At 46.7% G+C, this 25,698-nt stretch overlaps 1 protein-coding gene across 1 annotated transcript in view; it reads right to left on the reverse strand.

The window, feature by feature from the left end:
* Positions 1–25,698, reverse strand: part of OTUD7A (OTU deubiquitinase 7A) — a 373,732-nt gene that overhangs the window by 29,293 nt on the left and 318,741 nt on the right. Inside the window, exons 10-11 of the mRNA XM_032391280.1 lie at positions 8,552–8,679; positions 5,902–6,051 (exon numbers count right to left, since the gene is read on the reverse strand). Of these exons, the coding sequence (XP_032247171.1) occupies positions 5,902–6,051; positions 8,552–8,679 (278 nt within the window). The remainder of the gene's footprint in view (positions 1–5,901; positions 6,052–8,551; positions 8,680–25,698) is intronic.

Genomic DNA, 25,698 nt, shown 5'->3' on the forward strand with positions numbered 1-25,698 from the left:
GAAGAAGTCCCAGGTAGGAGTCAGAACATCTAGTTCAAGCCCCATCTGCTGGTTGGGCCAGGTGACCTGTGCGAGTCCCTCCTGTGTGGGGTGCAGTGGGTGCTTTGGGCTGGCTGACCTTCTTCCCAGCTCCGACATGCCCTCATCCTGGACGTGGCGGTTCTATGGGGAGCGGGCAGGTCAGAGGTGTGCAAGGCACCTTCCGCTCCACTGTTTATTTCCCATTAGCTCTGGTTCTGGGTTGGAAGCCAAAGTAAGATGTCATTGAATCTGACTGGTCCTCAGTGGAAGCAGAAGTGAGTCACAAGCTTTGTAATGTCTCCACCCAGGCACCCAGCTGGGCACCCCGCAGGGCAGTGTGTGTGTGTGTGTGTGTGTGTGTGTGTGTGTGTGTCAGGAGAGGGGGTGGGGTGGGGGATCAGAGCTGGGTTTCACCTTCCAGGTAGGTGGCCTGGGAGGAAAAGATCTTCTATAAACATCTGGGACACTGGTGATGGGTCAAGGTCTCACATGGGAAAGAGATCCCAAGAGATCTGAGAATAAGCACAACTGTTAGTTGCTCCCAATAAACTCTGAAAATACGCTTAAAATTTTTTTAACCATGTTTTATGGTATTTGCTGATTTGTGTTTAGACTTATCCATTCACTTGGGCTTGAAGACTTTGGTATGCTCATTCTGTCTGTATTAGTTTGCTTGGGCTGCTATAACAAAACAACACAGACTGCATAGCTTGAAGAACAGGAATATATCTTCTTGTGGCTGTGGAGGCTAGAAGTCCAAGATCAAAGTGTCAGCAGGGATTTCCTTCTGAGGCCTCTCTCCTTGTTTGTGGATGGCTGTCTCCTGCCTGTGTCCTCATGTGGCCTTCCCTCTGTGTGTGTCTGTGTCCTAATCTCTTATAAGGACACCAGTCAGGTGGATTAGGGTCCACCCACATGACCTCACTTTACCCCTCAAAAGGCCCAGTCTCCAAATACAGTCACATCCTGAGGAATAGGGTTAGGACTTCAACATATGAAGTCAGCCCTTAACAATGCTGTTGCTTCCCCCTTCATGATACACGGGGAGACCTCAACTCAGAGCAAAGTCCCCTCACCAGTTCACTGAGGGAATGAGGGATTCAGGCTCATCCTTTCCAGCTATTTGCCAGTTTCCAAAGTTATGTGTGGCACCAAGCATCCTGCAGAGGCGGTAAGTGAGCCTTTCTCTGAGTATCATTATGAATTTGTGGACTGAAGAATCTTTGTCATATTTCTGCCCATTCCAGCTATGATACTCACTGTCCCTCTTATCCTGTGGGAGCCTTGTCCACTCAGCCCAGGAATCCTTCTAACACCACCCTGGTGGTTTCTGAGGATGTCTTATTTTCTTCCAGGACAAGATGCTCTGGGATCTTTGTGTATACTTCCTACCCTGGATCTGGCCATGCTCTCAGACACAGGTGTTTGGGGGCAAACTGGACCTGCTTTATGCTGGGGACGGTGGCGGTGGCTTGTCCTGCATGGAAGGTGAGGAGGCTACAGGGTGGGACAGAGGGGCTTAGACAAGTGCCTCACTTGTCCCATGGGGCCTGCCAGATTCCAGATGGTTGGAAGACAATGAACATCCTTCCTATCTACGCCACCTGAGCTGGGTTTTGGTTACCTGCAGCTGAAGGGGTTCTAACAGGCACCAGGGAGCCCTTATGAATGGAAAGAGAGGCATGGCAGGACAGGGCCAGGGAGGAGAAAGATGGTTTTCCTGCTAAATCTCCTAAATCTCCTCTCCCTCAGCTGCCCATCCTTGTGGGCAAGGACGCTAGCTGGGGTGGTGACTTTAGCATCTGCAAAATCTTCCTGTTTCCACAAAAGTGCTCTCTGGGGTCAGCGTAGCAGCCTGAAAGCACAGAGATACAGAGACTTTCTTTAAGGATGGAGTGAGAAGCCCTAGTGCCTGGCCAAGTTCTCAGTTCAGAAGGGTTTGGAAGACCATGGGTCCAGAGGTGCGCTCCTGTCCGAGAGGGTCCTGGCACAGGCCCAGTGCTTGAGGAGAGAAAGCCTCTGAACACGAAACTGCCAGGTGGCATTCAGATGTGGGGGGCACAAGACCGTCTAGTCAGCTGCCTGGCCCCGGGTCTGGCTTGCAGCAGGACCCCCAATGCCTCCCCCTCCTGTGGGGGCACTGGCCACTGGCAGGAGAGCATGGAGCATGCACCACCCTTTACCTGTGGCTGCCTCTGCACCATGAGATTCAAAAGAACTGAGTGGTGCTGCAGGACAGCCTGCTTATCTCTGCACTTAAAGACAATGGGTTTTCTTTTATGGAGTGGGGCACTGATAGCCTCATGCACCACGGCTTTTTAGGGCATAGAGAGCCCAACAGCCAACAGTGATTTATTTCCAGATAAGGGCCCAGTTGGAAAGAATTCACTTCTGTACTTTTGCCTTTCTCCAGATATAAGGTACTCATCACTGCCGAAAGAAAGAGCACAATCCAGATGGAACTGCTAAAACATCACATTGCCCCCTGATTCAGAGCTGGCTCACCAAACCCCCACTAAACACCTCGCCCCCTCCTTCCTTTGCTGTACTCCCTACTTAGACTGCTCTGCAGCTGGGAAACTGCAGGCGTGGGGCTCAGTTTTGGTTATCAAGAGGCCAGCACAAGTCCTTGGGGAAGGCTTACCCTTAAATGAAAAGTTAAATTTTCATGAAGAGAAGGTATTTGGATGTGATGGCTGGAGTGGCAGCACCCATTTTGTGACCATGAGGATAAAACCACAGGATAATAATGGTGGAACGGGGAGAGGCTGGGAAGCTGAATCCCTGAGAACATTTAGAGCAGCTGTGCCAGCCCTGGACAACCCAATTCAGGAAGGACTCCCTGTTATAGAGGTGGAAGTGGCTCCTTTCCCCTGTGAGGCCCTTGTAGCCCAGTGCTATTCAGAACACATCTTCCCTTGGGGGCTTATAGCATGGCTTTCTGTGGTTGTTTCCATTTCCCTTGGCATTATAAAGGCTGAGAAGAGAGGCTGAGTCTGTTCCTTAGATGGGCTCCTGACCTCTCAGCTTCTCTCCAGTACCCCCAACTACCAGGCAACAGTAATAACTGAAATGCTAGGATCTGGTATTTGCAAAGAGGCCCCTGCAGTGTCTGCTGTAGGCCAGGAAAGCAGGACAGCACCCCTGAGGAGCCCGGGGGTTGGCTTCCTCTGGTGATGGCTCCCTTGACAGGTCCTCTCTATTCCTCCCACCTTCAACAGATCCTTTTGAGTGGGACACTGGGCACTAACGATGGCCAGGAAGGGATAGAGTCAAGACCTTTAGGTTTATCTTTGAAGCAACACTGAAGGATCAGGAGACAGGTCTGCCTTAGGATAGGCAATGCTGTTTCCTAGTGATTATTCGCAAGGCCACTGAGGACTTCGGTGCATGGAGGGACTGTCCTGCATTGGTCACTTCATAGTTAAGTGGGGATGTCCTTCAGTGGGGGTGAGGGGATCAAGGGCAGGGCAGGGAAGGTGAGTGGGTTCAGCATCTGGGGAGGTGGGTGTTACTGCCCTGGCTGACAGACAGGAGGTAGGCTGGGAGGTCCCACAGCAACCCTCGTGCCACACAGCAAGGAAGCAGCAGTGCCCAGGCCTTTCCACGCCCACACTCTTACAGCATGTGCTTGTTGTACCACAGCGACGCTCGTTCAGCAGCCCAGCACTTCTGCTCAGACCTAGTCTGTCCCCTACCAGCCTCTGGACATCACACACAGCCTCCAAGACTAGTTCTAACCCACCTCTCTCTTAGTCTCTCTGTCTGTTCTTCCAAACTGGAATAATTGCTCCCTTCCTGAATGCAGCTCACGCCTGCTTGGTGTATATCCCGCCTTGTACTATGGCTTGGTGGGGTTGCCTGTCTCCCCTACAAGGTAGTGAGAGCCCTAAGGCAGGGATGCCATCATCTTTGGGGCCCCCAAACCTGAATGTAACAGGAGCTTTCCATGCATTTACTGAACTAACCCTTGGCCCCCAAAGAAATGCTGCAGGACCATTGAACTTCAGGCTGATATGAGGTACAGGGAGCAGGGTCACTGGCTTGACAAGGGTGCCACAGGGGACATGTTGCTAGCAATACTTAAAGCCTAGAAGTCTGCAGAGCACTTGTGTTCTCTCCAAATGTATGAAGGTCTGACATGCTGCACAGAAGTACCCAGCCGGTGGGAGCCACTTATACATGCTTTGCTTCTGCTTGTGCAGAAGGTGGCACTGGAGTACTTGCTCTGCGGTGGATCGTGGGGCCTGGATGGGTCAACGTGCAGCGCTGGCCACAAGAGGACAGTGGAGGCAGGGACGCCCACCACTCTGAGGAGTAACCCAGTGGGCGGAGCTGCAGCAGCCCAAGGCACAGCCACACAGAACCAAGGACTAGGACCAAAACTCACCTTTGGGAAAAGTAAGTTGTGAGAGGTGAAACCACTCTCACCTCTGCAACACTCCCCTGAGAGAAGTCAAGTGACAGCCCCTCCACCTTCATCCTTTTATTGAAGGGCACCTGCATATTCACCTTGAAACACCAAAAAGCAGTATCTGGAAGGCCTGGAAGAAAGCTCGATGCCTTCTGTGAGGAGGGGGCTGGGCATCTGAGTCCCCTGCTCAGCAACTAAAGATGCCAGCCCTGGGACTTTCATCTTCCCTGACCACAGAGAGTCTCTGGACAGAAGGGCCTAGATCTTGGCTGGGATCCCAGGGCCTGAAAAACGCCCCCCACATCGCCCAAGGGCTGTGGTAAGCATTGAGAAACCCACAAAGGCCAAAAGGCTGAGAGACTACAAAAAAGGCAGAAATGCCTCTCAGGCCTTCACGGCTAAATATTGCTTTCTGTGACCCAAGTGAGATGTCTGTAAATGGTGTGGAAAAATGATGTGATATTCCCATTACAGCTGCAGCAACCCTGCTCTCCTTTTCCTTCTGGGACTCACATCGCTGCATGATTAGCCACCACGCATTTCCCGAGACCACATCCAAAGGCAGGGACCCTGAAACCGTCAGTCCTGCCTGTCTTTTAGTCTCTTGGGGGATTCTCTGTCTAAACCAGAAACAGGAGTGACAAGAGGATGAGTTTCCCCCTCTTCACTCAGCTAGTCAGTAGTTAACACAAGAAAACAACAACCATTCCAATCAGAATCCCACCATTTCCACAGCAAAGACACATATCGCACTGATGGAAGACAGGCTCCACATGAGTGTCTGACTGGTGGCCTGGAATTGTGCAGTGCACAGCCTGTGCAGCTGGCCTGGTGAGCCTGTCTGCAGCATGGAAATGACTATTTGTGGGAAACAGTTGTAACAGTTTGAAAGAAAATATCAACGTTTTGATTCAAAAGCTTACTCTAGAGCAGAGCTTGGCAAAGTTTTTCCACAAAGTGTTAGTTAGTAAATATTTTAGGCTCGTCAGGCCACACAGTCTCTGTGGCTACTACTCAACTTTGCCCTTGTAGTGCAAAAGCAATAGCCACAGATAATACATCAGTGAATGAATGTGGCTGTGTTCCAATAAAACTTTATTTACAAAACCAGGCAGTGGGCCATAGTTTGCTGACCCCTGCTCTAGGGACTTAAAAAAAATTACCTCTAAGATGAATTATATCCATATAAAATATATATACATGGGAAAGGGGAAAATAGTAAAGGCTCTTTAAGTGTGGTAGGAATTATTAATTTGCTTTGTATTTTAAATTAAAAGTTGTCTTTGACACTGTTATTTCCAATGATAACATTTATACATACATACCCATTTATATGCCATAGGCACACAAAACCCCTCACTGTGCATGGGTGTGCTCTCCATGGAGGACCCCACTTTCTGCCTCCCCATGCCCTCCGATGCCCACCCCTGCCCTATACATTGTCTCTCAGGTGGCGGCAGGCATACCTTGTTCTCTTTGCTGATCTCTCTGCTCCATGGACACAAGGGCAGAGAAATGCGCTTGATCGTAGGCAAGAACCAGAGGAGAGCAGTGGCATCTGTTGGGAGGCACCTCCAAGGGCAGGTAAATCCCTCCGAATGGGATTGGAGCAAATGCTGTGGACAGAAATGGTGAGGGCATGTGGAGCCTGAAGGGTACACGGGTGGCATCCCTCACCACCCTGCACGATGTGGTGGGGCAGAGGGAAGGGAGGGTGGTCTCAGACCATGGCCTTAGGTGTCAGCCGCTCCATCCACATGGCAGTAAGCTGGGTGTTGCCCACCTGGCAATGGGTGAGGCTCACAGGTACCAGGGGGATGAGACCTGCAGTCCCATGCATGCCCAGGGAACCCCTCACTCCCTCCTGCCTCCATGGCAGAGGAGTGGCTCTTGTCAGGCTGTGCCCTGGGGACAAGTGGGACAGGGGTGAGGGCTTTTTGCTGTAATCTTCCCAGGGACAGCCTGTTGTCCTGAGACCTGCACAGGTGACCAAGAACTCACAATGGTCAGCAATGACATCCACTGATGACTGCCTGGAAATCCGTGTTTTTCTGGATGAGCTTCTTCCTCTCCGTGTATTCATGAAAGCATTTGTATACAGAACAAAATCTTTGTTTGCTTGTTCTATATTTTGAGAAGCTATTCTGTTGAGTCCAAAGGAACCAACCAGAAAACTCCAGAACCAAATTGTGAGTCAGATGGGAAATGAGAGATGGGGATTGGCTCCTTTAGCAACTGGGACATAATCATGTTCATTCCCTTACTCATCAAAGAGAGGGAAGAGAGACTTAAACCCTCACTGAAATAGAATAACTCCCAGAAATATCTGCCTTTGTACAGCATATGCTTTTTAATCATAAAGAACTTTGCCTCTTGGCCTTGGAATCAGTGACTCACTCACTGTATTTCTGTGAGCTGAATGCAACAACAATTAGTTCCGTGAGGCTTTTGAGGAACTCTTAGGTTTCCTTCTACCCACCCTGCTTTATCCACATTGGTTTTTTCTTTTTTTTTGAACAATCTGAAAAAGTTTTATTTTTGTTCTTTTACTTTAAAATCTTTTATTGGAAGCAATAAGCATATATTGAGGAATGTGGGCTCCAGTATTAGATCACGTGGGTGTTAATACTATGTAATTTTCTTTTTATTTTCCTAACTGTGCAATTTTCTTTTTTTATTTTCTTTTTAATCATTATTTGATGTACTATATGTTGGCTAATTGAACATAATAAAAAAAAAAACCACATTGGTTTTTGGTTGTGTTTCTGCCCACGGGCTGAGAGGTGGGGTAGGTCCACTTTCAAGAGGGCTGTACTCTTGAGCACACGTAGGAGCCTTGTAGGATCTGATGGGTACAGGTTCATGTGCCCAGGGACCCCAATGAGAGTCCTGGCTCTGCACCCAGAGAGGCTGAAGACCTCAGCAGCCCCTGTTGCTGGGCTGCACAGGGAGGGAAGTGGCGTTGGGCAAGACCAATGTACTCCCAGCTCCCTCCCACCATGACAGCCGTGGCCCCACTGGTCTTCTTTGGCAGTTGTGATTTAGCATGAAGACCCTCATCCTGATTTGTAGGACTCTCTGGAAGCCCCACGACTTTTGTTAAGGCTTTGGTTTAAATTTAAGTTAGGCTGGAGGGATAAGTCACTGTCTGGCATTCGCCTAGCAAGGAGACCTTTTCAAGAAGTGAAGAAAGGGAAACATGGCGCCGAAAGGGACTGGCTCGTGTTGGTAATGGAAGTGAAGGGAAGGTGAAAACAGTGTGGGAGGGGCTGGAAATGGGGAGTTTTGTTGAGAGGCTGGGGCAGTTGCACTGGGGGTGACCTTTCTGGCCCACCTTCCCTGGCCCCTCTTCTTTTCCTCCTCTTTAGGTAGCATGGCTGCCTCATGGAGTTCTCAAGTGGCCTTGCCCCTCACTCTGGCAGAAAGGCTGCCCTGGGTTGGCCTGGTTCCTCCAAGGCCTTAGTCGAGGGCTGGGGCACATCGTGTAGCCTCTCTCGGCTTCAGTGTCCACCCTGGGAGGGTGTGGGGAGGGCCGAGGGAGAGAGCACATGCAAAGGGGCAGTGAAAGCCAGTGCTTGGCTCTCGGCAAGGGGGGGCAGGCAATAAGCAGCCCTTGCTGTCCTTTCCTTCTTCTTCTCCAGTCCCAATTCTGCCCTGTGACTTCACGCTTTCTGTCTTTTTTTTCCCTTTGACATACATAGGCTGCAGAGGGTAGGAGGGGACTAGAGTGGCTGGTGGCCCTGGGATGAGGCCTGGCACCTGGAGGGGTGTGGGCTGCCTGCCTCACTCTGAGCACATGGGTGGGGGCTGGGAAACCCTCTGGATTTAGTTCCATCTGTCACTCAGACAGATTTCTCATGGCCACCTGCCATTGACACAAAGTCTAGATGGATGGGTGGGTGACCAAGAGTAACCCCTCCTGCCACTGGGGAAAAAAAGAAACACATCAAGTCGAGGAGAAATGAGAAATACTACAATCTTCATCCATACAGAATAAGGCTCTGTAGCTTTCTGGGATCCTCAACTCGTACATTAGGCTGTCTCTTCCTTAATTGGGATGTTATGTTTTCTGGGTCATGCATCATATATGGCTGTTTTATTAATGTATCAACTTACCTTCTCCACCTGAGTCCCTCAGCATCGTATCTGCTACAACAACTATTGGTCTTCTTAATATATGGGCGAGGACAAACACATGGAACTCCTCTAGACTCTCGTACACGGGGTCCTCAGAGTTGTCCACGCTAGGAGACAAAGCAAAGCAAGCCTGAGTTAGGGTGGGGGATGTTGAAGACAACACCCTCCATCTAGGTCCTACCTCCATGGACCCTGCCTGTTGAGGCCCACGGAGGCCACCTCCCTGCCACGCCACCCACTGATGGCAAAAACACAAGGCCCAGCTCCTCACCCCACCCTGCGGTAGTCTCAGGGGACAATGGGAGAGAAGCTTCTGGTGATGGCTGCTGGCCACCTTTAAGACAAGATCCCCCTGGCGACAGAGGCAGCCCACCCAGAGCACATGGCAACATGGGGACTTGTTATCTGGAGGCATTTAACAAGGATGCAGTGGGGGCAGGAGGGATGGAGGCTTCCTTTTTTGGGTCATTCCTATGTCCAGCAGCTTGAGCTGAAGCCTTACTCATCAGGAGCACAAGTGTATCTATGCACGTCAGGTGGGCTGGTGGGGTCCATTGCTACAAAGATCTGGGGCCTTTCTAGGAAACACTCCCCCCAGAACAGACGAGGGCAGTGAGAAGGTTACCTGGATTTCAATCCTCAGACCAGGAGGGGAGCGACTCTGACCCAGGCTACTTGGGCCCTCCACAGCCCACACCCCTGAATCATGTCTGAGGCTCAGGGAAAGAGTTGGCTCCAAGAAATGCATTCACTTAGACTCAAGATATTTGGATAGAAGACTGTAGCCTTGATGTCCTTCAACAACCCGGCCACCCCGAGGGAAGAGCCCATCGAGACGAGAGAGTTAGAGCTCACAGCTTGATGGGGCCTCTGCAGCACCCATGGGGCCAGCCAAGGTGGCAGCACCCACACAAGACCCTCAGGTGGCATCTGGACTTGTTCTGGAGCACTTGGAGGATGCCCAGGATTCACTGAGGGAGGTCTGTGAGCATGGGAGCAGGCAGGGCCAGAGCTAGCAAGTGGGGCCCTGCTGGAGAATCCAGGGTGGGGGGGCCTGGGGAAACAGCTGTACGTTCATAGCCCACAGCTAACTGCTTGAATTACTTCTAGAACAAAAACTGTGACTCTTCAGGAATGCATCAACGACCTGGGAAGTTTTTTTTTAAAGATTTTATTTATTTATTTGACAGAGAGAGACACAGTGAGAGAGGGAACACAAGTAGGGGGAGTGGGAGAGGGAGAAGCAGGCTTCTGGCGGAGCAGGGAGCCTGATGCGGGGCTCGATGCCAGGACCCTGAGCCGAAGCGAAGGCAGACCTTAATGACTGAGCCACCCAGGAGCCCTGGACCTGGGAAGTTTTGTTGTTGTTATTGTACCTATTTTTTTAAAGTTTGTTTGTTTGTCTGTTTATTTATTTTTGCTGACTCAAAATGCTTCACTTTTATACTTAAAAATACTTGACAACAACCAAAAGATGACAAAAAGTTGTGCATATAGTATAAATTACTTTTTGGTTTGTTTGTTTGTTTGTTTGGAATCATTTGAAAGTAACTTGCCAGCCTGAAATCCAGTACCTTGGAAAAGTTTAGGTGCATATCCTACGAACAGAACATTCTCCTACAAAACTACAATACAGTCATCAAAATCAAGGGTACGTCCAATCACTAACACACTGATCGATCTACTCACCATGACAGACCCTGGTCACAGTCTGCCAACTGTCCCCAAAATGCCTTTTAAACAAAGACTCCAGCGTGCCGCTTTTAGCTGTGGTGCCTGGTTAGACTTCTTTGGTCTAGAACATTTCTCAGGGGTTCCTTGACTTTCGTGACTTTGACACTTTTGAAGACTACGGGTCTGGTATTCTGTAGCATGTCCTTAGTGTGGGTTCCTCTATTTCCTGTGATTAGATTGTACTGGATTATGCTGTGTCCTTCTTACAACGTCCTATCAGGTGGCCTGGGCCTTTGGACTATCCCATTACTGGTGATGACTTGGACCACTCCCCTTGGACCATCTACCAGGCTTCCCCCTACAGAGCTACTCATTTTCCCTTCACCATTAATAAACATTTTGTGAGGAGGAATTTCGAATCTATGCACATATTCTACTCCTCACCAAATCTTTATACATTTATTGGTATCACTATGGATTCCTGGCTTCTATTTCATTCAATGAGTTATAATCCATGAGTGGTGATTTTGATGCTCAGACATGCCCTGCTTGGGTTAGTGTGGCTCATTCAAGCTGTGTCCTTGTAACATAGCCCCATCATTTTTCAGAGGGCTTCCTAGCCTTCTGACACAAGAATATGGTCCAGATTCATCTTTTAAAAATTTTTTTAATTTGGGACGCCTGGGTGGCTCAGTTGGTTAAGCCTCTGCCTTCAGCTCAGGTCATGATCCCAGGGTCCTGGGATCGAGTCCCACATCGGGCTCCTTGCTCAGCAAGGAGCCTGTTTCTCCCTCTGCCTGCCTCTGTCTCTCTCTCTCTGATAAATAAATAAAATCTTTAAAAAAAAATTTTTTTTTAATTTAAATTCAGTTTAATTAACATATAGTATATTATTAGTTTCACAAGTAGAATTTAGTGATTCATCAGTGACATTTAACACCCAGTGCTCATTACATCACGTGCCCTCCTTAATGCCCATCACCCAATTACCCCATCCCCCCCCCCCACCTCTCCTCCAGCAACCCTCAGTTTGTTCCCTAGAGTTAAGAGTCTCTTATGGTTGTCTTCCTCTCTGTTTTCATCTTATTTTTCTTCCCTTTCCCATGTTCATCTGTTTTGTTTCTTAAATTCCACATAGGAGTGAAATCATATGATAGTTGTCTTTCTCTGACTGACTTATTTCGCTCAGCCTAATACCCTCTAGTTCCATCCATGTCATTGCCAATGGCAAAATTTCATTCTTTTTGATGGCCGAGTAATATTCCATTGTATATATGTACCACTTCTTCTTTATCCGGGTTCATCTTGTACCTTCTCTGCTTCAGCCCTGGATTCAGCCATTTCTCCAAGGAGTTGTTTTTTGTTTTTTTCTTTTTTTAAAATAGTGGATAATGTTGTTTAGAAGCCAAAATATAATCATCACTTTTGGGATGTCATTGCTTCTAGACTCAGTGAATGGAGTGAAGGCACATGTGTTTTGTGTGTACACTCACATATGTACACAGATACTTTCATCTGTCATCTCTCTATTAACTTGGAGTGCACTGATACCTCCCATTCCAATCCAATACCCCAATGTTAATTCTACTCATAACTCCCTTCTCCAACAGTGAGAAACCTGGTTTCTATTTATCTTAAACTATTTCCTTACTTGGTCAATCCCCCCATATGTAAGCAATTCCCCACCTCTGTTGCCACCCTGCCCCCAAGTTGTCCTCTTCACCCTACTGGCTCTGACACTCTGGCTTTGGTCCTCTGGGTCCTACCAACACCCCCACCTGCCCATTGCAGATGCTCACCTTGCTTTGCCACACTATATGGCTTTAGGACTTAATTTTTCAGGATGGCAAGAGAAGTGGATGAGGAGTATTTTAAATACACATACACATGCCAAGTCTAAACACAATGCTTGTGGGTGTGCTTTTAAAAATATCCCAGATGATTATCCTGTCCAGCCACAGCTGAGAGGGAGGCTACTGGGTATGTGAGGTTCAAGTGCTTCCAGAAGCTGCTTGCTTGTCCCTGTCACACAGTAAGTGCTCACAAGCAAGTGGACAGCTGAACAAGATAATAAGTAGCACGGACAGGAGGGAACACAGAATTACAACCTGCATACTCAGAGAGAAAAATATCTCAGTTAGAAATGTGGAGTGTTATTCCTTCCGTAATCCAGTGGATGGAGAGGTCAGCACTGAAAAGAGATGAGGCATCAGAGAGTCAGATATTAATGCTGAGAAGAAGGAATGGCAAGGGGAGGGGGAGCTGAGAGCAGTTCTGGATTCTCAGTTGCACCTTCACTCCATGACAGAACACTCTGATGTCTAAATAGCTACACAGAAGGGGCCTTGCTGCAGCAACAGTGCAAGGGTGGCAATTACGAGACACCACTGTACTGCCACAGCATTCTGCTCATGCAAAATTTGAACCAGAGCCATTGTATTTCAAACTGAAAAACCGGCCAATATTTACTGAGCACTTACTATATGCTGGAATGGTAAAAGGCACTGCAGAGGCCCTCAAGTAAGATCTGTCCCTCCATCTGTCTAGCCATCCATCCATCCATCCATCCATCCATCCATCCATCCACACACACATCCATCCGTCTGTCCATCCACCCACTTGTCCACACACATACACATCCATCCATCTAACCACCATCCATTCTTCCATCCATCCACCCATTCACTTGTCCATCCATCCATCCAACCACCCATCCACCCATCTGTCTGTCCATCCCTGGTTCTGTGCCAGGGCTATAGCACAGAGTTGGGAGAGGGTGATGGAGAAGAGCCTGGAGCACAGTGACCTTTCTCCACACTGGTTGTGGGGTTGAACAGGAAAGCCAAAGATCAACTGTGAACCTTCAGTGACCCGGAAGCTGGCAGAGAAGGTCCCAGCTGCACCCTAGGGGCAGCTTGAGAATCATAATGTCCTTCCCTCCTTGCTTCTAGCTGCTTGCTTACATGTTTTAGGGAATGTGTTTGAACTGCGGGGGGTGGGTGCTTGTTCTGCACTTACTCCTCAACACCGCAGCCATGCTCCAGTACTTCTGGAACCTTGGTGTCTGATCCTGTTCTGTTGAATTCAGGCTGAGAACATTGGCTCAACAACTCCTCAGGCTGTTCTGATGTGCAAATGGGATCATTTCTGGGATGAGACTTTGGAACTGTGACCTGCCCATGTGAATTACTGTGATTGAGCCCACTGGCAGAAATCAGCTCTAGTGAAGCCAATCCTGAAAATTCTCTCCACTTCATACCCAGAGGCTTAACATCTTCTTGTGAGCTCACTGAGAAAATGTTAGACCTGGGATTGTAAACAGAATCTGGCCTTTGGGAAAAGACAGGTAAAAATCCCTAAAATTGGTGTTTACTGGTAAGAAGACTAACATGCAAGTATAACTACTTCATCCTCAAAGTGACTGTGCATGCCCCCAACAACTTCCTAATGTCTCTGTGACATAACACACACGCACTCATCACCCTCTTCTGCAACATTACCCAAGGAGAGAGAAGTCCTGAGAATAAGGCCACACCAACCACCTAGTGAAAAGCCCCTGGGGAAGATGGGGTGAAAGGTGACCAGGGCACAGGCCAGGTTGGGAGCTTCCTCCAGGTAGGCATGAAGCAAAGATGGTGGCGTGAGGTCCTGATGGTATCTCAAGGTCACAGAGGATGGTGGCAGGAGTCAAAAATACTGGGCAGATTTGGGGGTGCCCTGGCTTAAATGGCAGCCACAACCCTTGGAGACCACCCAGCAAGAGCCCATGTCATGGACAAGTAAGCCAATCTGGGTGGCTAACAGGGTCTCACCCAAGGGCAGTCACCAGGCCACACAGAGGGGCAGCTTGGGCACAGGCCTCCTAGGATCCTCCCTGTGTCCCACACCACACCTCCCATTTTGCTCAGGAAAATCCTGATTTATGCATCTGGAGTGGTTGGTACTCACCCTCCCCCCACCCCCCGGCCAATGCACCAGTTTAGATGTAAGTTGTGTAGTCACCCCATCTATGGAGACATAGTCGCTGGTTTTTGGTGTACCCTTCCATTTAAAGATATAAGATCAAGATATTTAGATTCTATACACATACATATACCCTCCTCTACCTCTAGGTGTAAGGGCATTACTATTCTGACCCTTACTTTTCCCTCTTAATGGTGCATCTCAGAGATGCTTCCAGCACAGTATGTGGGTCCTTCCCCCTCTCACAACGGCACAGCACTCCCCATGCATGTGTCACCAGCTGCATTTCTGAGTGGTGGGACTCAAGCTCCTCCCCCATGCAGGGCTCAGAGCCATGACAACACCTTTGATGAATTGCCATGTAGACTTAGGGGGCTGGAGATTAGGAGCCAGGGCCCTGAGCAGAGCTGAGGCCAGCCTGTGCCTGCTGTGGGGACCAGGGACTGTGTCTGACTAGAGGGCAGCCTTTCAAGAGATTTCCTAAGGCACAGTGTAGGCAGCAGGGGCTCTGCTAAGAGCTATGGCCTGGGAAGCTAAGAATGAAGAATGGTTGCACTCCTGGCACTCTGAAGGGGCCAAGTTGGTCTCGGGCTCTGACAGGGGCTCAACAGCAGTCAGGTGGCTTGGGGGTGAGGACTCATCTTATTCACTGGAATCAATAAGCTGGGGTCAATCGTGTGACAAATATTTACTGAGTATCTGTGATAGGTGTAGCACCGTCCTGGGTGTGTGTGTGTACGTGCACATGTATGCACACGTATGCAGGTCTGGGGTGGAAACACTCAATTAACAGATGATCAAATAAGAAACTACCAGGTATTAATAAACTCAATGATAAAAAGGTGGTTTCTTTAGACAGGAAGTTCAGGGAGTCACCTGATAGATGAAGAGTCGACTTTAGTCTTATTTCTAATTAGAAAAGTCTTTAAAAATTAGACCTGGATTCTACATCTTCAAACATGAGAACTAAGGATGTTCAAATGTTTTCCTGCTTGGTTTGCTGGTGGAGGTCAGAGAACTGTAAGGAATACTCATAAGAAAGCTTCCTGTCCAATGAGAGGCCAGGCCCTGGCTTTGGAGTGCCAGACTGGGGTGTGGGCACCTCGCAACAGAGAACACTACTTATTTTTCCTTAAAAGACTCAAGTTCCTGAGACTGTACATCATGAAATCATTTAGGATTCCAGGTATTTCTGAAAATGGCCAATAAAGAAGAAATGCAGTAAACACACTACCAAATTGGGTAAACATAGCAATGAAATTGCAGAAACAACTTCAGAGGGAAAGCAGAATGAGAAACACACAAGAGAAGTGGGGAACCAGGACACGAGATGCCCTGTGGGGGCTGCCCAGGGGTCCTCGAACTGGCCCCCTTTCCTGTGTCTCTTTTTCTCCCTGCTTTAATAGCCTCTCAGCCTCCACTTAACCTGTCTCACCAAATGGAGAACAAATAAGCTTTTCACAAAAGTTATTTTTATCACAAATCTCAAGATAAGTTGTTAATTCCTGCTCTCCATACCTGTTTCACATTTGTTAAGAGCGTGGGTTTATGTTTTTGGTCAGTTCTAAGTTTGGATTCTGGCTCTCTCTTGTGAGTTGTGGGACTTTGGGAACTGACCTAATTTTCTGAATCTCGGCTTCTGGATCTGTCATTGGCTATGCTAATGACGGTTTCACAGCCAGCCCTGCTAGACACATAATGTAACACGTTAAGTGTGTTCAGTAGATGACACGGCTCTAATTCCTGCCTGACAATGCTGTCCCTCCTCACTTCCTAGGAAATCCAGATCCTTTGGGAAGCCCACAGCTCCCTACTCTGGCTCCCAGCCTGCCAGTCAAAGGGGTGAGCACTGGACCCATAAGGGGAACAGCCTTTTTTCCCTGCCTTCTAATGGATCAGGTCTGGGTGCTGGTGTCACAGGACCTAGGCAGGAACATCTCCCCTGGCTGTGTGTGGCAGCACAAATGGTCACCTCTATGTCTGCTGGTCCTGGGTTCAGCTCTGTATGTACATTGAGCATAGCAACAGGTGCCCAGCCCTGAGCTGGGGTTGGAAGAGAATCAAAAAGAACCATTGGGTTTGGCTGGCCATCAGAATATTGCAGTCTGAAGGAGGAGGCAATATAAAACATATATGAGCCCTGGATGAGGCAGGGGCTCAGGACAGGGTGATGTGCACAGCAGTGCAACATTTCTCTGGGCAGAGCACAAACAAGTGATAATTTAAAGAGACAATGCAGAGGTGCCCTCTCCCTTAGTCCTCTGAGATGTGGGGTCACAGACACAATCCATGTTACCGAAGAGTTTAAAACACAATAAAGTAAATATATCTTTTGAGAAAGTAAACTTTGAGAGGATTATAAACACATTCCTCCTTTTCCTAACCCATAGACCATTTCCCGCACAAAAATAGCTGGATCCCTTTCATGATCTTTCCATTATCGACAGCAAGTAAACAGAATGAACATAGCAGCACCTAGAAATCTGTCTTCAGGGTTATGACTTCCCAAATTTTGAATCAGAAAGGCATTCTGGAGTTTCTGAGTTGTTGCTGAGAGTCCAACAAAACACATCAAACTTTAGGGGAGAATTTGGTGCATAAGTTACCTTGGGGAGTCAAAGATGTTCCAGAACAAGAACATTGCCTTTTGAATGGAAATATCAGTTCAAGGGAGCTGCCCTTCCTAATGGTCTCCAAGTGAGGAAGACCATGCACATCAAAGGGAATTCCTGCACGGACAGCCCCATTATTCACTCGGATTAGTTTTAATACAATAGGAACATGTAAAATTCTTGGCACAGGCTGCATACCCCCAATAAGTGTGGGAGCACAATTGAATCTTTGCCAAATCATACAACTTGTTACTATGGATCTGGCAGGATTAGGATTAAGAAAATGCTCAACTGCTAAACTTGGTGGGAATGTCTTCTGATGTGTGTGTACGGATGGGGGATGCAAGTGAGGATCAGTGAGGACACAAGTTGCCAAGGCCCCTCTCAGCCTACCTTGTCTACCCCACCTGCTCCGTTGATCTAGAACTCCTGTTTCATCTGTCACAACAAAACCTCTAGTCTACCACCTTGTGTTTGACTCTTGTTGCTGCGAAGATCAAATAAGAACATTCCACCCCTCCTCTCCTCCTGAACACAACCCTCCCACCTAGACAGAATGCATGGAAGAGTTACTGGAAGGTTCTGGAAGGTAAATAGTAGAAGATAGATTGGGAAAGAAAACTGAATTTACATTTTTTTAACCCTCTGGTATTCCCAGAAGCAGCATATCCTGAAACCCACAAGTGGGCACTGGTGAGGGGACAGAAGGTGTCCTCTAGTTTGAGAGTGAGGAATGGGAACTCCTAAAACTCAAGTAAAGCATAGAAATCCCCATTTTTTTCTTCTCCCCTTTCTCCCATCCTCCAACTCTCAAAAGCCACCGGGAGCCATGAATCTAAAAGAGAGGAACCTTCCTCACTGATCAGTGGAGCTGTGATGCCAAGAGGGTGGGGAGAGGCGAACCCCATTTTGTTTAATATTTTCCCCTCTCTGTCCTCTTGGCCATTTGGCCCAGGATACAGGTGCAGTTATGGAACTGTACGGCAGAGTGCTCTAACTAAGGCCCTAGAACTCTGGCTGGAGGACAGAAAATGGAGTTCTAGAGAACCGAAAAGTACCTGGAAGATCATGGAAAGGGAGAACTTGAGAAAACAACCCCATGAGGTTTTTATGAATTCCTGGACTCCCCAGCCCCCAACCCTGAGCTGTACATGTATAGGTTTGGTCCTAATTAGTATACCAAAGGCTCTGAGGACTGACTGAAGAGATTGTACCCAGGTCACAGACAGAGTAATGTAGCTGAATAGGACTGAACTGACATTAGAACCATAGCCCAACAAGTACAAAATACACATCCTTGTAGAAAGCACATGGAATCTTCACAAAGTTAGACCACAGGCTCACCTCTTCACAAACTTTGACAACTTTAAAATAATTTAAATCACACCAATTATGTTAATAGGCCATAATGCAATTAAACTAGAATAAGTAAAGAAAGACAACAAAAAATCGGTTACACAATACACTTTTAAATAATTCAGTGGTCAAAGAAAAGTTCTTAAGGGAAATTAGAAAATATTTTAAACAGAATAAAAATATAAATCCAACATATCGAAATTTGTTGTATGCACCTAATCAGTGCTAAGAGGGAAATTTATAGCCTTTAAATGAATGAGTTCTCAAATCAATAATATAAGTCCCCACCTGAAAAAAGTAGAGAAATTAGAGCAAAATAAAACCAAAGCAAGCAGAAGGAAGGAAACACTAAAGGTAAGACCAGAAATCAATGAAACTGAGAACTAAAAAACAATAACCAACTAAACCAAAATTGGTTTTTTTAAAAGATCAACAAAATTGATAAAACTTTAGCAAGGCTGACAAAGTAAAAAGAGAAAGACACTAACTGCTGAATTTGGAAAGAATGAGGGAATATCACTAATGATCCCCAGAGACATTAATAAGTTATAAAAGGAATATTACTAACAATGCTATGCACATAAATTCAACAACTTAGATGAAATGAAAAATTTCTCAAAAAGAAGCTACCCAAATTCACTTATTTCTACTTTCTATAAGTATTAAATAAATTGAATTTATCATTAATAGCCTTCTGAAAAGGAAATTTTTGGTTGCAGATTGATTCACTTGTGAATTCTCCAAACATTTAAAGAAGAAATATCTCTAGTTCTGCAAAATCTCTTTTAGAACATAGAAGAGATTAATGCTTCCCAATGTGTTCTATGAGACTAGCATTCCTCCAAAGCTAGACATAGACAGTAGTATATAAAAAGAAAAACTATATTCCAATAATCTCTATGGCCACAGATGCAAAAATCCTCAATATAATATTGCCAAATTGAATGAGCAAAATAAAAAAGTTCAATACACTAAGAGTTCATCTCTGGAATGCAAGGCTGGCTCAATAGTCAAATATCATTCAAGGTAACCCACAATATTAATTAATTAACGTTAATTAAAGAAGAAAACCCCCTACATGATCATATTAATTGATGTAGAAAATTTATTTGATAAAATCCAACATTAATTAATGATAGAAACTCTTAACAAAAGGAATATCAACCTGATAAAAGATATCTACTATAAACCTGCATTAACATCATATTAATGAAAGATTTCTGACTAAGATTGGTAACCAGGAGAGGATGTTCTCTCTTACCATGCCAATTCATCATTGTACTAGAAGTCCCAACTAGTGCAGTAAGTCAAGAAAAACAAAGGCATACAGGTTGGAAAGGAAGAAAAGAAAACTAGCTCTACTCACAGATATATGAATGTCTATGAAGAAAATCTGAAGGAATCTACCAAAAAAATCTCATAAATGTAGTAAATGAGTGTAGTAATATCACAGGATACAAAGCCAACACAAAAATCAGTCACATTTCTATAAGTAGCCATGTACAATTGCAAACCCAAATTAACACACACACACACACACACACACACACACACACTATCATTTACAGTAGCTCCAAATGGACTATTCAGATATAATTTTTTTAAAGATTTAATTTATTTTATTTTTTATTTATTTTTTAAAAGATTTTATTTATTTATTTGACAGAGAGAGAGAGACAGTGATCGAGGGAACACAAGCAGGGGGGAGTGGGAGAGGGAGAAGCAGGCTTCCCGCCGAGCAGAGAGCCCAATGTGGGGCTTGATCCCAGGACCCTGGGATCATGACCTGAGCTGAAGGCAGACGCTTAATGACTGAGCCACCCAGGCGCCCCAAGATTTATTTTATTTTAGAGAGAGAGAGCGAGAGAGAGTGAGCGCACAAATGAGCAGGGGGAGGGGCAGAGAGAGAGGGAGGGGAGAAAGAGAATCTCAAGCAGGCTTCCTGCCCAGCATGGAGCCTGACTTGGGGCTCAATCCCATGACCATGAGATCATGACCTGAGCCAAAATCAAGAGTCAGATACTTAATTGACTGAGCCACCCAGGTGACCCTCAAGTATAAATTTAATAAAACACATATAGGACCTGTATGCTGAAAACTATAAAATGCTGATGAAACAAATAAAAAAAGATCTAAATAAGTGGAGAGACATACTGTATCACTCTAACACATGGAAAAAGATGTGTTAGAAGACTCAACATTGTAAAGATTTTCATCTTCCCCAAATTCATATATAGATTTAATGTAATACTAATCACAATCCCAGCAGGATATTTTTCAGATACAGATAAGCTGATTCTACAAATTTATATGGGAAAGCAAAAACAAACAAACAAACAAAAACAACCCCAAACTAGAAATACTAAAAAAGAAGAAACTTGGAGGAATGATGCTACTCAATTTTAAGACTTATAAAATGACACTGATCAACAGGGTGATATTGTCAAAAGATGGACACATATTTCAAAGGAAAATAACAGAGAATGCAGAAAAAAATACCTACAAAAATAATACTAATTAACTTTTGACAAAGGTTAAAGGATTTCAATGATGAAAGAATAGTTTTTTTTCAAGAAATGATATTGGAAAATTGGACATCTATATGCAAATAAACGAACCACTCATCTGTTCCCCATCATGACAGTTTTGCTTTTTGGATAATGTCATATAAATGGAATCATATGGGGTGCCTGGGTGGCTCAGTCAGTTAAGCATCTGCTTTCGGCTCAGATCATGATCCCTGGGGTTCTGGGATCGAGCCCTGCATTGGGCTCCCTGCTCAGTGGGAAGCCTGCTTCTTCCTCTCCCTTTTACCCCTCCCCCCACTCATGCTCTCTCTCTCTCTCTCTCTCTCAAATAAATAAATTCTTTAAAAAATTTTTAAGAATCTGTAAAACTGTATTTGAAAGTGGTTGTACCATTTTCTGTTGCCACCAACAGTGTATGAGAGTTCCATTTGCTCTGCATTTTCACCAGCACTTGGTATTGTCAATACATTTTCTTTTCAACCTTCTAATACATGTGTAGTGGGCTTTTCATTTCCCTGATGGGGTTTGCATTATATTCTTAAAACTGAGAGGATCCTGGTTTACTCCTTGCCTCCCAAAATTGTAGTGGTTGTGTTGAAAATTGCTTGGTAATAATTCATTGTAAATGCATTTAAGATAATTCCTCTCAATAATTCACTATTGACCTAATGTTTACAAAGGTTTTCAAAATTTGAGAGGTGAGTAAAGGGAGATTCAGGGAGGCTGAATTGGAAAATGCCTTTCTGTACATTCACAGAGCAAGACAACTGATGGTGGAGGTTTAGTCTTTTGTTAGCAAGGGCTGGGATTCAAATGGTATTCCCCTGAAACACAACTGGAATTGGACTAGAAAACAGAGTCATTATTCCATTACCCACAGAACTAAAGGTGAGAAGGCAGCAAGAATCCAATTCTCCATAACAATGGAGACAGACTTCTGAGCTAAGGGACAGGGAAAAAACAGGGGACCTGAGAGACAGAAGATCTGAATTTGAACTATGGCTCTGTCATTCAGTACCCTGGACAAGTCCTTTTCCATCCTGAATCCAAGTTTCCTCATATGGTAGATGAAGATTATAATCTTTATGTCACAGGTTACTGTGATGGCAGAATGAGACTGTGTATGTAAAAATGCACAGCACATGGAAGGCAATTAGTAGATGTTAAACTAATGAGTAAATCTTTTTCAGAGCTTGTAAAGATGAAGAAGTTCAATATACTTTGTCTTTGTGTTTCATATAATTGTTTATTTCAATTAGCCAACCTGAACTAAATGCCAGGAAGCGGATGTCTTTCTGTCTAACCTTTTCTCTGATGACATCATTCAACTCATGAATTTAGAGTTTTATACCTAGGAAAACTACCCACCAAGGGGGAGGTAGAATAAAGACAGATTCAGATATGTCAGGACTCAAAAGTTCTAACTGCAGTGCACACTTTCTTAAGAAGATACTGAGACTTGTCACAATAGATGCTCTGGGAAACCCCAGGCTGGGATTCAGACATGTCTGGGTCTGTATTCTAGCCCCACCCATTACAAACTGGAGGCAAGTCAATTAATCTCTCTGAGCATTCGTTGCCTAATTTATAAAGTGGGGATAATATGTGCAAGGCAGGTAGATGCTCAGCAGACATTCATTTCTTCCTTTCTCTCCTCCTCAGCTGTGCCCAGCACAATCAATGAGCCATTTTTGTGCACCATTTCCACAGGACTAGGCTCTGGAGGTCAGGCCACAGAGTATAAAATGTAGTATCCTTGGTGTAAAAACTAACAGAAGGGATTTGCTCCACAATCAGAGAGACTCCTAAAAGCCCCAAAGCCCTCAAGACTCAAAGAAATTAATTGCTAAGGGTGGAATATCAGGCATGGAGATGAGTCAGTGGGAAATCTGGGAGAAGGAACACATTTCAGATGTCTGGAATGGGCCTTTACAACACACCCTATAGGCAGCAGGCATGCCAACTTACAGAAGAAGTGTGACAATGTCTTAATAAATGTTATTTTTACTGTTGTAAAAGTACCCCTTTCCAAACACCTTCAGATTTGTGATTTTACCACTCCATACCAGTAACATCTGAGTATGTAGCAGACTGCTTTAGTGTCTACAGATCCTTCCACTCCTGTGTACTTGTCCCTTTGCAATGTGACTTTGCCCCTCCTCCCATCAAGGGTGGAGTCTACCTCTCTGCCTTGAGGTCGGCTTGACCATGTGATTTGTTTTGGCCAATGGGACATTAGTAAAGGGATGCAATCAGAGGCTTGAGAAGCCCCAGCAAATCAGGGGCTGTCCTCTCTTCCAGCCCTGAGACTGTATTGTAAGGAGCCTGGATCTCCTCAAAGATAAAAATCCATGTGGACAGAGGCCCAGGGAGAGGTAGTTCTCAGCCTCAGAACTGTGATGTGAGACTATCTTGGACTATCTAGCCCCACTGAGACCAACTGCCAGATGACTGCAACTCCTCAAGTGGCACCAGGCAATTCCAGTGAGCTCCAGAACGTGAGCAAACCCGGTGGATGCTGCCTGGCAGGGATGTTACTACCAAATGCATTTTACGGATGAGCAAAACTGAGGCTCAGAGAGCTTGTGAGACATGCCCAACATTACATGCCCAGCTTGGGACTATAACACAGTGCATTTAAGTCTGGGTCTCTGGTCAGGGTCCATCAGGCAAGGCCCTCTTACTTGCTCTCCTTTTGCGGTTGCCTTGAAACTAGATGAAGTGCCCAGAGGCCTTCACTAATTGCTGTCAGAGATTTTTTTTTAATCACTTTTGGAACAAGTAACTAGGTTCTTCTGATTGCACACCCTCTTTTCCCAGAGTGTGTAGGGCCTGGGGCTGCACGTGCAAGTGGAGGATGAGCAACCAGACTTAGGGTGGAGGTGTTTCCTTATTTCCTCCCTGTCTTCCTGCTGGGGAGCATCCCTCTCCCCTTGCTCCTCACATGGGTTCAAGCACCCGCAGGATGGCAAGGATGGTGATGGTCAGACAGGGCTATAAAAGCCCCAGCAGCAGCCCTTCCGGAGGGGTGCATTCCACGTGTGGTATCTCAGCGGGTCCCCGGAACAGCAGTAACAGTGGCAGCCCCAGCACAGAACATCTGATTTCTCTTATTTTGGCCATGGGGAAATGGCTACATTTTGATTTGCAAGCATCAGAGGGAAATCGTCCAGCACTTGTGCCCTGCTCAGAAGCACCTGCCTCTGCCTGGGCTCGGCTCTTCACTGTCGATGTCTGTGGGCGCCGTTGTCTGTCTTTCTCGTGTATCTGGAGTACAACAGGAAGCCCATACCCACCTTGCCTTCCTGGGGCCTTCCAGGGTGCCCTGCTCTGTGATCATGTACTTGGGGGCACCAGCCCTAAGCAGCCTGTCCATGGTGGCTATCGGGCTGGTAGCCTGCCCTGCCTGGATGCCAACCTGGTCTACACCCATCTCCTTGGGCGAGCAGTGGACATGCATCTCTGCCTCCAGGGTTTCTTGCCGGGGTTCTGCCAGTGAGCCTGGGGGCCAGCCGCTGTGAGTTGTACAGGAAGAAGAAAGAAAGAGGGCCAAGCTCATCCTTGAGTCTGCCCTTTCAACCTCTCCAGATACTTAACCTCGTAGTGTTCTGGGAAAGTGATGGGTTTACAAAATGACACCAGGCCAGTGTCCATGTCAGGGAGCAGCAGAATGGGGTCTGTCCCCACCTGTGCCAGTACCAGGGGCCAGAAGCTGGGCAGGGAGCAGGACAGAGAGAAGGGCCAGAGCTGCTGGAACTGCTACACTTGTCCCTCGTCCCTGGGAACCAGGTTTCCAAATGAGCCAGGTGTGGGAGGGAACACAAAGAAAGCCACGTTAGTCTTTGTAACCATCATACTTGCAAAGTCATTCTCTCTTGACTAGCTCTCTCCTATCCCCAGGATGAAATCTGGAAAATCTGTGTGTCACTTCTCTTCTGTTCCATGGGCTACCAGGCCCCAGCCATGCCTCTGTTTCTCATGTCCCTGCCTCCTCACTCTCTGGCTGCTGTCTGTGGCTCCCCACGGGGTTGGTACAAAGTCCTTCTTGACTCTTCTTTTGGGTGCTCACTGGGCTTGGTGGAGGTCCAAATGCTGACCCTGTTTCTATGGAAGTGCTTTTGGGGGTCTTCAGGCCTTCCCACAGCTGTCTCTGCCCTCAGTTCCCTGGACAGAGGTGGTGGCACCCCAAGCTGGTGGCTTGTGACCACCCTTTTGGCCTGGCTTCTGGGGTTTACCCTTGTTGTCGGCAGAGTCCTCCTCCTGAAGACGGCCCATCTCAGGCCTCGTCCCAGGGTTCAATCCTGGTGCTTGGGAAGCATGCATTGCCCCTAGGACTCCATAACCCCCCCATGGCTCTGAGGACCTAGGAGCTGGCCAGCCTCAGCCTTCGGAGCCTTGGGGCAGACATCAGGTACCAGTCTCAGGCCCTCAAGCCCCAGGGATGCCTCACATCTCTCAGCAAAACGTGAGGAGGGAAAACTCTTCCCTTTGCCCAGGGAAGACAGAGGCAAAATGCAGAGGTAGGTAACTCACGGAAAAAATGTCTCTCTTCTGGATTTCTGAACCCCAAGGGAAGGTGGGACCCCCATGGCAGGGGAGCCCTTCCTGGACAGAAGAAACATACTGGTATTCTCTGCTAGCTTGACTGCATGAGAGCAATCCAGAACGAAGGGAAATGTACAAAGACCCAGTGACAGAGACTAAAAGCTGGTGTCTCAGGTATAGCACACACACGTTTACAAAACTAACATGTCAGAACCAAAATAGCCTTGTTTCTAGCAGCTCCTTGCCTCCTTTTGTGATTTACCTGCTGCTGTGGGATCTGGGTGACCAACCAGAGCCCAAACACGGCCCTGTGGGCTACAGACATCAGGACAGACACCTCTGAGCCCTGGCATGGGAAGGACCATGGGGGCAGGATTCGAGCTCTTGGAACCATGAACAATTCAGGAGAAACTAGCCATGAGGACTTGGACACCATCTTGAAGAGAAT

The sequence above is a fragment of the Phoca vitulina genome, unplaced genomic scaffold (assembly GCF_004348235.1).
Source record: "Phoca vitulina isolate PV1807 unplaced genomic scaffold, GSC_HSeal_1.0 scaffold61, whole genome shotgun sequence".
NCBI lineage: Eukaryota > Metazoa > Chordata > Mammalia > Carnivora > Phocidae > Phoca > Phoca vitulina.